Source organism: Astyanax mexicanus, chromosome 17 (genome assembly GCF_023375975.1).
Source record: "Astyanax mexicanus isolate ESR-SI-001 chromosome 17, AstMex3_surface, whole genome shotgun sequence".
Lineage (NCBI taxonomy): Eukaryota > Metazoa > Chordata > Actinopteri > Characiformes > Acestrorhamphidae > Astyanax > Astyanax mexicanus.
In genome coordinates, this window is record NC_064424.1 from 3,527,037 (window position 1) to 3,541,052 (window position 14,016).

Consider the following 14,016-nt stretch of genomic DNA (forward strand, 5'->3'; position numbering starts at 1 on the left):
GCATTTTGAGATTTTGGACAATTTCAAGCTCTCAACTTTGCGATAACAGTTTGGGGAAGGCTCCTTCCTGTTCCAACATGATTACTGCACACCAGTACACAAAGCAAGCTCGATAAACACCTTGCATTGTGCCGAGTGTAAAGTTTGGCAGAGGGGGGATCATTATTATTATGGTGTGGGGTTGTTTTTCAGGGGTTGGACTCAAACCCTTAGTTCCAGTGACGAGAAGTCTTAATGTTTCAGCAAAAACAAGATATTTAGGACAATTTCATGCTCACAACTACCAACTGTGAGAATCACCAGTGCACAATATGCAAGCTCCATAAAGACATGGATGAAGGAGTTTGCTTTGGAAGAACTTCACTGGCCTAAACTCTATAGAACACTTTAGAACACCTACTAATCAGAGGAAGAACAGTCAAAAATGACCATAAACACACTCCTAAACCTTGTGGAAAGCCTTCCCTATAGCGTTAAAGTTATGATAGCTGCAAAGGATGGGTTGATATAATAAACAGACATTAGTGAAAGAATAAGTCTCTATCAGGAGCTCAGTGAACTCTAGCACTGTAGTACCACATGTGATAGGATGCAGCTCCTGTGCAACAAATCCAGTCGTGAAATTTCACTACTACTCACTACTAAATAATCCACAGCCAACTGTCAGTGATATTATAACACAGTGGAAGAGACTGGGAACGACAGCGACTCTGTGCTCTGTCAGTGTAAAATAACAGAGCAAAGTATGAGACTACATTGTGCTGAATATAAAGTTTGGTAGAGGGGGGATCATTAAGATTATGGTGTGGGGTTGTTTTTCAGGAGTTGGACTCAAACCCTTAGTTCCAGTGATGAGAAGTCTTAATGCTTTATGCTTTTTTAATTATTTCATGCTCCCAACTCATCACCAGGGCACAAAGGAAGCTCCATAAAGGAGCTTCGCCGGCGTCAACTCAATAGATCACCTTAGAACACCTACTCATCAGATGAAGAACAGACAAAAATGACCATAAACACACTCCTAAACCTTGTGGAAAGTCTTTTTAGAAGAGTTATAGCAGTTATAGCTGCAAAGGATGGGTTGATATCATTATCATTAAACCCTATGGATTAAGAATGGGATGCCACTCAAATTCATACGCATGCAAAAGTAGATGTAAAATTTTGCATGTACAGTTATTTCAAAGAGTTCAGAAGCAGAGGAGCCTTTGAACCTTTGCCTAAGTAGAAGAAGTGAGGTGGTGAGGGTCAGGCAGTTCGGCAGAGGTCAGGAGGGAAGAGGAAGAAGGCCGGAGCTGGAGCCATCTTTTTAATGCTGGCGGTAGTAAAAGCCAGAGAAAAGGGAAATGACTGGAGGAAGACGAACAAGCCCTGAAGCTGCTGAGTGTCTTTATGACCCAACCTCACCGTAAAAAAGCCTAGATCACAGCCAACAGGTCCAGGACGTGCACACACACACACACACACACACACACATGCACACACACACATGCACGTACAAACGCACACACACACACACACAAACAGGAAGTGGCAGACCTAGATTTGTCTCCACTCAGAACACTTACTGGAAGAGTGGCCCTGTTAGAAAAATGACCATCATTAAATCATTACCGGCTGGGTCACCTGTCCCCTCTGATCAGCGTCCTCCACCAAATGCGTAGGTTGGAAGGTTGTTCCCACTTTGGAAAACAGGTTCTTATGGTTCTTCCCGTTTGCAAAAACACTCAGGCCTGACCCGAGCCCGTGCAGAAAACAAACACCAAAAACTACAAGGTATCCTTCATCCGGGAGTCAAATATACTAATACAGGCTGTTCAGGTGTAATTTAACCTGATTTATTACCAGATCTGATGCATATTTGATTAGGGACAATGCAATCCAATGCTGAATTTATGCACCTTTTATGTCATGAAGAATAAAACTTAAAATAAAAAAATACCTGTCCAATATATATATATTTTTTTCACAAAGTAGAATAAAAGTACTTCACTTAAAAAAAAAAATAAAATCAAAGAAAACCTTAGTTTATAATTTCTATTGTCTATATCAATGATTTTGGACAACAGAGATGTTAGCATTACTGCTACCTCTGCAAGTATATTTTTCATTATAAAAACACACGAATTTATTCAGAATGATAAAAATATGACTTTGCTCAGAAGCTCCATATGAATCCATTCATTTTAGACTCACGTGGTGCACCCTCTAGTGTCTGGCTCTTGGTTGTTCGGTTGGTCACACTTTGGAAAACAGGTTCTTAAAGTACTTCCTGTTTGCAAAAACATGCATGTCTGACCCAAACCAAAACAACAAAAACTACATGCTCTCCTCCATCTGTGGGTCAAATATAGGTTGTTCAGGTGCAGTTTAACCTGATTTATTACCCAATCTGATGCATATTTGATTAGGGACAATGCAATCCAATGCTGAATGTATGCACCTTTTATGTCATGAAGAAGAAAAACTTAAGTTTAAAAAAATGCCTTACTACCTGTCCAATATATATTTTTTTGATTTCACAAAGTAGAATAAAAGCACTTCACTTAAAAAAAAAAAAAAGAAAACCTAAGATTATTATATAGAATTTCTATTGTCTATATCAAACAGTTTTTGGACAACAGAGATGAGTACATTTTTCAGTACAAAAACAAACAAATTTATTCACATTCATAAAATATGATTTTGCTCAGATGCTCACTTGGGATCATCCTCTAGTGTTTTATTTGAATCATGGCAGAAAACCAAATACACCAACAACTACAAGGTGTCCTTCCTTCAGTGGGTCAAATATACTTTTTATTTGAGCTAAACGGCTGTTCAGATGCAGTTTGACTTGATTTATTACCCAATCTGATACATATTTGATTGGAAACAATGCCACTCTAGTCTGAATTCATGCATTTTTTAAATCAAGAAGAAGAAAAACTCAAAATAAAGTGTCAAACTACTTGTCCAAAAACATTTAGGTAGGTTGTTGCCACATTGGAAAACGGGTTCTTAAAGTTCTTCCCGTTTGCAAAAACATGCATGCCTGACCCGAACTGTTACAAAAAAACAAAACACTAAAAACAAAACAAAAACACGGTATTCTCAATCTGCGGGTCAAATACAATAATTATATTTTAGCGGTACAGCTGTTCAGGTGCAGTTTAACCTGATTTATTACCCAATCTGATATATATCTGAGTAAAGGCAATGCGAATTCATGCAATTTTTGTCAAAAAGAAAGAAACTCAAAATAATAAAAGGGTCTACTACTACTTGTACAAAAGCACTTGGGTGCACCCTCTAGTGTCTGGCTCTAGATTGTAGGTTGGTCACACAAAACGGGTTCTTAAAGTACTTCCTGTTTGCAAATACATGCACGTCTGACCAGAACTGTTACAAAAAAAAAAAAAAAAAACACCAAAAACTACATGTTATCCTCCATCCGTGTGTCATCAAATCACTATTGGTCAGTTCCTCTAAAGTAAATTGAGCCATCACTTGAGGTAAGAGGGAAAAGGCCGGCCAGTAATCACCTAAAAAGCAGACAGCCATTTAAACAGACATCAGAAGTCTCAGACTTGGGATTTGTCAATCAGCGTTCACGGTGTGGAGGGCTTACATAAGCTGCAGCTGCGGCGGGAGCACGCCGACAGACGGCACAGCGTCCAAGACCTGCTCCCTCTCCCTCTGCTTTCCCCATTACCACCACACTTCCCACAAACACAGGTTTTAAAACATTCAGCTGCTTTTCACCGTGACAGCTTACAGCCCATTCAAGACTTATGCTGCCTTTCTGGCTCAGGGTTTAAACCAACTCCTAACCACGCTCCCCACACAATCCAGAACCGGAGGGGATCCACAGGTCACAGCGAGGACTTTAACTGGAGATCAGAGAGACTGTTTACTCCTGAACAATCAGATTCCACTTTCATCCACAGGAACAGCATGAAAACCAGCACTATTCTGTCATTTTAAAACAGAATCTCATTCGTTTGTACCCATAGTGTGGTTTATTTCAGCACATATCAAACATACTCCTTTAATTTAAGACATTCGGCTGTTTAGGTGCAGTTAAATCTGATTTATTACCCAGATAACAATTACTACCAGCACTATTTGGTCCTTTTAAAACAGACTCTGCTTCGTTTGTATCCATAGTGTGGTTCATTTCGGCACATATCAAACGTACTCCTTTAATTTAAGATATTCGGCTGTTCAGGTGCAGTTTGCCATGATTTATTACCCAGATAATAATTACTAAAAGCACTATTTAGTCCTATTTAGACTCTGGTTCGTTTGTACTCTTAGTGGGGTTCATTTCGGCACATATCGAATGTACTCCTTTTTTATTTGAGCTAAACAGCTGTTCAGGGGCAGTTTAACCTGATTTACAACCCAGATAATAATTACTAATCAGCACTACTTGGTCTAGTTAAAAAACAGACTCTGGTTCGTTTGTACCCATAGTGTGGATCAATTCGCCACATATCAAACATACGCCTATAATTTAAGATATTCGGCTGTTCAGGTGCAGTTTGCCCTAATTTATTACCCAGATAATAATTACTACCAGCACTATTCGGTCCCTTTTAAAACAGACTCTGGTTCATTTGTAACCATACGCTGGATCATTTCGGCACATATCAAACATACTCCTTTAATTTAAGATATTCGGCTGTTCAGGTGCAGTTTAACCTGATTTATTACCCAGACAATAATTACTATAAGCATTAGTTAGTCCATTTAAAACAGACTCTGGTTCGTTTGTACCCATAGTGCAGTTCATTTCGGCACGTATCGAATGTACTCCTTTTTTACTTGAGCTAAACAGCTGTTCAGGTGCAGTTTAACCTGATATATTACCCAGATAATAATTACTACCAGCACTATTCGGTCCCTTTTAAAACACACTCTGGTTCATTTGTAACCATACTGTGGATCATTTCGCCACATATCAAACATACTCCATTAATTTAAGATAATCAGCTGTTCAGGTGCAGTTTAACCTGATTTATTACCCAGATAACAATTACTACCAGCACTATTTGGTGATTTTAAAACAGACTCTGGTTTGTTTGTACCCACAGTGCAGTTCACTTTAGCACATAGCGAATGTACTCCTTTTTTATTTGAGCTAAACAGCTGTTCAGGTGCAGTTTATTCTGATTTATTACCCAGCTAATACTTACTACCAGCACTATTTGGTCCTTTTAAAACAGACTCTGGTTTGTTTGTACCCATAGTGTGGTTCATTTCAGCACATATCAAATATACTCCTTTAATTTGTGCTAAACGGATGTTCAGGTGCAGTTTGCCCTGATTTATTACCCAGATAATAATTACTACCAGCACTATTCAGTCCCTTTTAAAACAGACTCTGGTTCATTTGTAACCATACGCTGGATCATTTCGGCACATATCAAACATACTCCTTTAATTTGAGCTAAACGGCTTTTCAGGTGCAGTTTAACCTGATCTATTACCCAGATAATAATTACTAAAAGCACTATTTAATCCTATTTAGTTAAAACAGACTGTGATTTGTTTGCACCCATAATGCAGACCTGACTATCAAATCTACTCCTTTTATTTGAGCTAAACCAATGTTCAGGTGCAGTTTAACCTGATTTATTACACAGATAATACTTACTAGCAGCACTATTTGGTCGTTTTAAAACAGACTCTGGTTCATTTGTACCCACAGTGCAGTTCATTTCAGCACATAACGAACGTACTCCTTTTATTTGAGCTAAACGGTTTGTGGTAAGAACGTGATCAGATCGCGATCTGACCAGACAATCAAATATCCTCCTTAAAATTGAGCTAAACGGCTGTTCAGGTGCAGTTTGACCTGATTTATTACCCAGATAATAATTAATAATTATTATTTTTGGTCATTTTGTCTTTTCTAGAAGTTCTCAGGCAGTGTTAAAATAGCGAGAACCGATTGGTCACAGTGAACTGGAGTTTAATGTACAGAAATTAAAGATCTGTACAATGTTTTAACACACATTTTATGCGTTAATAAGGACAACTGGATCTCGTCGTGTCACAGTAAGGACCTTATAGTGTTCTAGACACTCATATATTCATCTTTTAGATAAGAAATGCAGATGTTATGTTTAACGGCAGGTGTAAAGATCCTATGTGTGTGAATTTGATTATTCAGTAGAGGCAATAGCTTTCAAACAATGGTAAATTGTAGCACTAACTGTACTACCCGGTACAGTCACTACAGTCAATACAGCCATTCTGATTTAAACCAGACCAGACTCTTTGTGAGTCTTTGAGCAACACACACACACACACATGCACACACAACAAGCATTCACACGCTCCCCCCAACCCTCACAACAAAACAACACCCCCAGCCAATTAGCTACGAGAGAGTGAGAGGAGGGGGGAGGGGCCAAGGGACAAGAACGCTACCTAATCTGTCCACTCTCTGGCCACCCATCTCCCCCTCTAATCAACTGCAAATGCCCTAATTGGCAGCAGCTGTCGGGCTCCCAGATCAAACGAAGGAAAGAAAATTGCACAAGCTTCCGGCCTGCCTGCCTTTCTTCCCTCCCTCTCTCTTTTTCTCCCTCTCCCTCGTTCTTTCCCTCCCTCTCTCCCTTATCCTTCGTGGCCCCGAAACGCCGTCAGAGCCAGAGCCAGACGAGAAAAGGCAAGGCGAGGCGAGGCAGCGCACCAGGTGCAATAACTAATGAAAGAATGGATGGTTGGATTGAGGCGTTTAACCACGCTACAAATTGCATTTAGTGGAAAGAGAAACTTCACTCCAGTCACCGCAGCGACCCGCGAGAGGAGGGTTTGCGAGAGGAGGGTTTGCGAGAGGAGGCTAATCTGGCGTAGGAACCAAATGAGGCCCTGGAGGTGCAAAGCTGACCCCAATCAATACTCTCACAGCCAGACAAGCCTGCACTTTCAGACCTTCACAAAACAAAGCGCGCTATAGCTGATTAAACTTTTTACATATATGCAATTATTATATAACTGTGTATTCACACTAATACTGTACAGCTGACATCAGTCATCTCCTCAGTAAGCACAGCAACTGGTGTTCATTGTTGTTTTACTGTGTTAAACTGCACTACCTCCATTATACACACACTAAAATACTCTACTTTTATACTTTATCATTTCTCTTTATCTGTATTATCTTATATTTATCTTTTTCCCCTTTTGTAACTTCTGTGTACTAAGAATATTTGCTACTGGATGTCTAGATGACTAGACTTTCCCTCAGAGATCAATACATTTCTCTCTTTCTCACTCTTTCTCACTCTTTCTCTCTCCATTTCTATCACTATATCACTCTCTCTCTTTCTCTATCTTTCCATCTCTATATCTGTTCATCTCTATAGCTTTCTCAGTCTCCCTCTCTATATTATTCTATCTACCTTTCTATCTCTCCCTCTCTCTAGCTTTATCTCTATCGATCTCTCTCTCTTTCTCTCTCTATCAATCTATCTCTATCTCTCCCCTATCTATCTCTCTCTCTCTATCAATCTTTCTATCTCTCCCCATTTCTCTCCCTTTCTCTATTTCTATCTCTCCATCAATCCATCCATCTCTGTATCGATCTCCCCATATCTCTCTATCAATCTAAAATAAAGGTTGACTTGACTATCAATCTATATTTATCTCTCTCTCTATCGATCTATATCTATCTCCTCCCTCTCTCTCAATCTATATCTCTCCCCATCTCTATCTATCTATCTATCTATCTATCTATCTATCTATCTATCTATCTATCTCCCTTTTCTCTCGTCCTATCTCTCTCTTGATCTCTCCCCATCTCTCAATCTATAGATCTCTCTCTCTATCGATCTCTTTCCCTATCAATTTACATCTATCCCCTCTCTCCATCGATCTATATTTATCTCTCCCCATCTCTCTCCTATCTCTATCGATCCATCTCTCTATCTCTCTATATCCATCTCCCATCTCTCTCTCCTGTCTCTCTCCATATATATCTCTCTCCCCTCTCTCTTCATCTCCCCTCTCTCTCTCTATCGATCTTCATCTATCTCTCCCCTCTCTCTCAATCTATATCTGTCTCTCCCCACTCTCTCCATCTCTCCTCTCTCTCTCTCGATCAATCTATCTCCAACAATCCATATCTATCTATCTCCCTTTTCTCTCGTCCTATCTCTCTATTGATCTCTCCCCATCTCTCAATCTATAGATCTCTCTCTCGATCGATCTCTTTCCCTATCAATCTACATCTATCCCCTCTCTCCATCTCTCTCCACCCATCTCTCTATCGATCTATATTTATCTCTCCCCATCTCTCTCCTATCTCTATCGATCTATCTCTCTATATCCATCTCTCTATATCATCTCTCTATCTCTCTATATCCATCTCTCTCTCTCTCTCTCTCTCTCTCTCGATCAATCTATCTCTCTATCAATCTATATCTATTTCTCCCCTCTCTCTCTCTCGGTCTATATCCGTCTCTCCCCACTCTTCATCTCACCTCTCTCTCGATCAATCTATCTCTCTATCAATCTATATATATATATCTATCTCCCTTTTCTCTCGTCCTATCTCTCTTGATCTCTCCCATCTCTCAATCTATAGATCTCTCTCTCGATCGATCTCTTTCCCTATCAATCTACATCTATCTATCCCTCTCTCCACCCATCTCTCTATCGATCTATATTTATCTCTCCCCATCTCTCTCCTATCTCTATCAATCTATCTCTCTATCAATCTATATCTATTTCTCCCCTCTCTCTTCCTCTGTCTAGATCTGTCTCTCCCCTCTCTCTTCATCTCACCTCTCTCTCGATCTCTCTATATCCATCTCTCTATCTCTCTATATCCATCTCTCTATCTCTCTATATCCATCTCTCTATCTCTCTATATCCATCTCTCTCTCTCTCTCTCTCTCTCTCTCTATCAATCTCTCTCTCTATCAATCTATATCTATTTCTCCCCTCTCTCTCTCTCGGTCTATATCTGTCTCTCCCCTCTCTTCATCTCACCTCTCTCTCGATCAATCTATCTATCTATCTATCTCTTTCCCTATCAATCTACATCTATCTATCCCTCTCTCCACCCATCTCTCTATCGATCTATATTTATCTCTCCCCATCTCTCTCCTATCTCTATCAATCTATCTCTCTATATCCATCTCTCCCCTCTCTCTCTCTCTCTCTCTCTCTCGATCGATCAATCTATCTCTCTATCAATCTATATCTATCTCCCCGATCTCTCTATTTATCTATATCTATTTCTCCCCTCTCTCTCTGTCTATATCTGTCTCGCCCCTCTCTCTTCATCTCACCTCTCTCTCTCTCTTGATCAATCTATCTATCTATCTATCTATCTATCTATCTATCTATCTATCTATCTATCTATCTATCTATCTATCTATCTATCTCCCTTTTCTCTCTGTCCTATCTCTCTCTTGATCTCTCCCCATCTCTCAATCTATAGATCTCTCTCTCGATCGATCTCTTTCCCTATCAATCTACATCTATCTATCCCTCTCTCCACCCATCTCTCTATCGATCTATATTTATCTCTCCCCATCTCTCTTCTATCTCTATCGATCTCTCTCTCTATATCCATTTCCCTGCTCTCTCTCTCTCTATCTCTCTCTCCTATCTCTCCATCTTTAACTCTCTTGGTCTCTCCATCTCTATTCGATCAGTTCTTATCATGATTTCAGCTGACCAGCACTTCACCCCCCGCAGGCACATGACAGGGGCTGGCAACACACACCGACATGCTGGGGCTGAGTGTGTTGAGTGTGCTGTGGGGTCCTTAAGAAAGAACACACTGCAGACCATAATTAGTCGTTTTGCCATAATTAGTGTGGTGAGACCAGAGAGGACGGCCAGCATCTGGTGGAATGCCGAGAACAAAAGGACAAGAGTGTGAAAGTGTGTGTGTGTGTGTGTGTGTGTGTGTGTGTGTGTGTTTTCACGACCATTATCATCATAATCACATTAATGTAGAATTAGTGATAAACCCTAACAATTCAAACGACTAATTCCTGTAAATGTCATGTTTCAGTACACCCCTCCTGCTTTAAACCTGACAAACAGGCCTGAAACTAGGCTAATAACAAATAACACAATTACTCTCCCCCTCTCCATCTCTTTCTCTTTTCTCCCCCTTTCTCTGTCTTTCTCCCTCACTCTCAAATCTCCCATATCTCTCGCCCATCTCTCTCTCCATTAATCCATCTCTCACCCATCTCTCACTCTCTCCATCAATCTATCTCTCTATCCATCTCTCTCTCACCCATCTCTCTTTTGCCCATCTCTCTCTACCTCTCCTTTCTATCTCTTTCTCTCCATCAATTTCACTTGATTTCTTATCCATGTCTTATCTCTTCTATATCTCTTTTCTCATCTCTCTCGCCCATCTCTCTCTCTCTCCATCCATCTCTCTCTCCATTAATCCATCTCTCACCCATATCTCACTCTCTCCATCCATCTCTCTATCCATCTCTCTCACCCATCTCTCTTTTGCCCATCTCTCTCTACCTCTCCTTTCTATCTCTTTCTCTCCATCAATTTCACTCGATTTCTTATCCATGTCTTATCTCTTCTATATCTCTTTTCTCATATCTCTCGCCCATCTCTCTCTCTCTCTCTCTCTCTCTCTCTCTCTCTCTCTCTCTCTCTCTCTCTCTCTCTCTCTCCCCATCCATCTCTCTCTCACCCATCTCCCTCTCTCGCCCATCTCTCTCTACCTCTACTTTCTATCTTTCTCCATTCTCTTTTCTATCTCTCTCTAATCTCACTCGATCTCTCTTATCTCTTTCTCTCACTCTACATCTCTTCTCACTATCTCTCTCTCGCCCATCTCTCTCTACCTCTCCTTTCTATCTCTCTCTTTTCTCTCTCTCTCCTTTCTATCTCACTTGATTTCTTATCCATCTCTCTTATCTCTTTCTCTCACTCTCCATCTCTTATCTATCTCGCTAGCTCTCTCTCTCTCTCGCCTATCTCGCTCTACCTCTCCTTTCTCTCTCTCTCCTTTCTATCTTTTTCTCTCTATCACTCAATTGATTTCTTATCTCCATCTCTCTTATCTCTTTCTCTCACTCTACATCTCTTATCTATCTCACTATCTCTCTCTCGCCCATCTCTCTCTACCTCTCCTTTCTATCTCTTTCTCTCCATCAATTTCACTCGATTTCCTATCCATATCTTATCTCTTCTATATCTCTTTTCTCATCTCTCGCCCATCTCTCTCTCTCTCTCCATCCATCTCTCTCTCTCTCGCCCATCTCTCTCTACCTCTACTTTCTATCTTTCTCCTTTCTGTTTCTCCTTTCTATCCCTCTCTAATCTCACTCGAATTCTTATCCATCTCTCTTATCTCTTTCTCTCACTCTACATCTCTTATCTCACTATCTCTCTCTCACCCATCTCTCTCTACCTCTCCTTTCTATCTCTCTCTTTTCTCTCTCTCTCCTTTCTATCTCACTTGATTTCTTATCCATCTCTCTTATCTCTTTCTCTCACTCTCCATCTCTTATCTATCTCGCTAGCTCTCTCTCTCTCTCGCCTATCTCCCTCTCTCACCCATCTCTCTCTACCTCTCCTTTCTCTCTCCTTTCTATCTTTTTCTCTCTATCAATCTCAATTGATTTGTTATCTCCATCTCTCTATCTGATCAGTCCTGATCATGAAGGTGCATGCCAGCTGGTCTAAAATTATTTTTATTTTATAGGGCTTGAACACCTGGAGATGCTCAGTACTGGAAAAGTGAAGCAACAAAAATTAAACCAAATCAGACTGATCTGAACAGAACGTTGATATTTTAACTGTAAACCCAGGAAGATCTACATCATGCTGCTGGGAAATAGGAAGACCTGAGTGTAGGTTGTGATCATCTAGATAACCTGCATATATAGTGAGATGTTCAAGCTGTAATCTACACACACCAACACACACCGACACACTGCAGACCCCCCTGTTAGAACCGAGAACACCAGCAGTACCGGGAAAAAACAGAAACCCACGCATCAGCAGCTCGCACCAAAATCACCACATCAAACCCTAAAGAGCTGTTTAGAGGCTATACTGTGTACATTTGTACAAAAATGTGTGTGTAAGTGTGTGTACACGAGTGTGTGTGTGTGGTTTACCTGATTTTCTTGCCCTGCTCAGTAAGTGACTTGACCAGATCAGCGATGGGATACTGGGCTTTAGCAGCACACAGACCATAACCTGCAAAAAAAAAAAAGCACATATTAAAATCATTAGAAGCTGAAATATATACAAGAAGTTGGTGATACAGAGCATACAATTCAATATATCATAGTATATATTTATCCCCCTATCACTAGTGATGCCACAACACCAGGAGGGAGAAGACTAGCACATGCCTCCTCCGATACATGTGAAGTCACTGAAGACTCCGCCTCTTTTTGAACTTTTTGAGCCAAGTAGCATCACAGCGCTATTGCTGTGCAGTTTTGATACATCAGCTCACAGATGCAGCCTTGTGCTGATCAACGTCACCCTAGGAGTGATGAGGGGAAAGAAAGAGCGCCATCTACTGTACTCACCCAGAGAGAGCAAGACCAACTGTACTCTCTCAGGGCTCCGGCAGCTGATGTCAAGCTGCATGACCAGGATTCGAACCAGTGATCTTTCCCAATCATAGTGCCAGTGCTTTAGACCGCTGGACCAATTGGCACCTCTGAAAAGCTTACTTTTTATCCAATCAGAACAGCAACAGTAAATGAATGCACCACTTCTGACACCAATCTTTACATCTAAATTAATAATTAAAAATCAATAGCGTTTTTTTTTAAGTCGATACAACAGTGCAAAAAACAATATTGCAATAGTACACGATACGCAAAAATCTAACAAAAAAATTATAAATAAATAAATAAATAAGTAAATGAGCAATAACAAAAATTCAAAGTCATTGTTAATTCTCTTCATATACATATATGTGCATGATCTGTAATGCACGATTAAATAATATGTATTTAGGGTAAATCGTCATCATCATCATCATCATCATCTAGAGTTGTACCATGATTAATGCATTCTCTACACCATTTTCTATTTATCATTACTTAATTTTAACAATATTCCTTCTATTTCATTACTACTATTATAGACAGTAGAAGCAGCACCATTTTTACTCTTAGTACTAATTCTTCTACTTATTATTATTTAGTAATAGTATTAGTAGTATTAACCAGATTTTATTAATTCCATATCTAATTTATACATTATTCCTCATGATTTAAACACTGGCATTGGCAAAGAAGTCTAAAAATATCTGTAAATCGCAAGAATCTTGTATGTTAATAAAAAGAAAAAAAAGAAAAGTCTCTCCATCTCGGTCCATTTTACAATAAAGTATAAAACAAACAAGGTTTTAAAAAACTGACTGTCAGCTGTAGCTGAAGCTTTACATTAAAATTCGCTAAGGCATCTACTCTAAAAGCACAGCACACTGCAGCAGACCCGTCACACCCTCCGATACTCTTAATGATTTTCTACCTTTTCTTCCCTCCATTTCTTTTTTACACAAGCACTCACCTTAAGGAAAACAATCCTGCCCAGAAAAGTCCGGCGTCGAACTGAAAAAAGGCCTAAATGTTTTCGCAGACGTCAATCAGCCTAAGTGACTGTGACTGCTCCAATTATAAGAAACGTGGATATCAAAACAAAGCAGCGGAACCCACAGAAAACAAGAGCAGAGCGGTAAAAAGAGAAGAACCGCTTACTAGAGGCTGCGCGATACTCTGATTTTGTGATGCTCTGATATATATATATATATATAAAATATATAGTAATTCAGTTGAAAATGTGAAACTCATATTATATAGATGTATTATACACACAGTAATCTATTTTAAGCTTTTATTTCTTTTATTACTGTTCATGATTTTGGCTTACAGCCAATGAAAACTAGAATATTATATAAAACCAATTGGTACTTTTGTCGTTGTGGGCAGTGTGCCAAGTCCTGCTGGAAAATGAAATCTGCATCTCCATAAAAGTTGCAGTCAGCAGAGGGAAGCA

The 14,016-nt window shown here is 39.8% G+C and overlaps 1 protein-coding gene across 1 annotated transcript in view; it reads right to left on the reverse strand.

Moving 5' to 3' along the window:
- nnt (nicotinamide nucleotide transhydrogenase) overlaps positions 1 to 14,016 on the reverse strand; it is a 90,308-nt gene that overhangs the window by 11,537 nt on the left and 64,755 nt on the right. Inside the window, exon 19 of the mRNA XM_022666533.2 lies at positions 12,114 to 12,195. Within this exon, the coding sequence (XP_022522254.1) occupies positions 12,114 to 12,195 (82 nt within the window). The remainder of the gene's footprint in view (positions 1 to 12,113; positions 12,196 to 14,016) is intronic.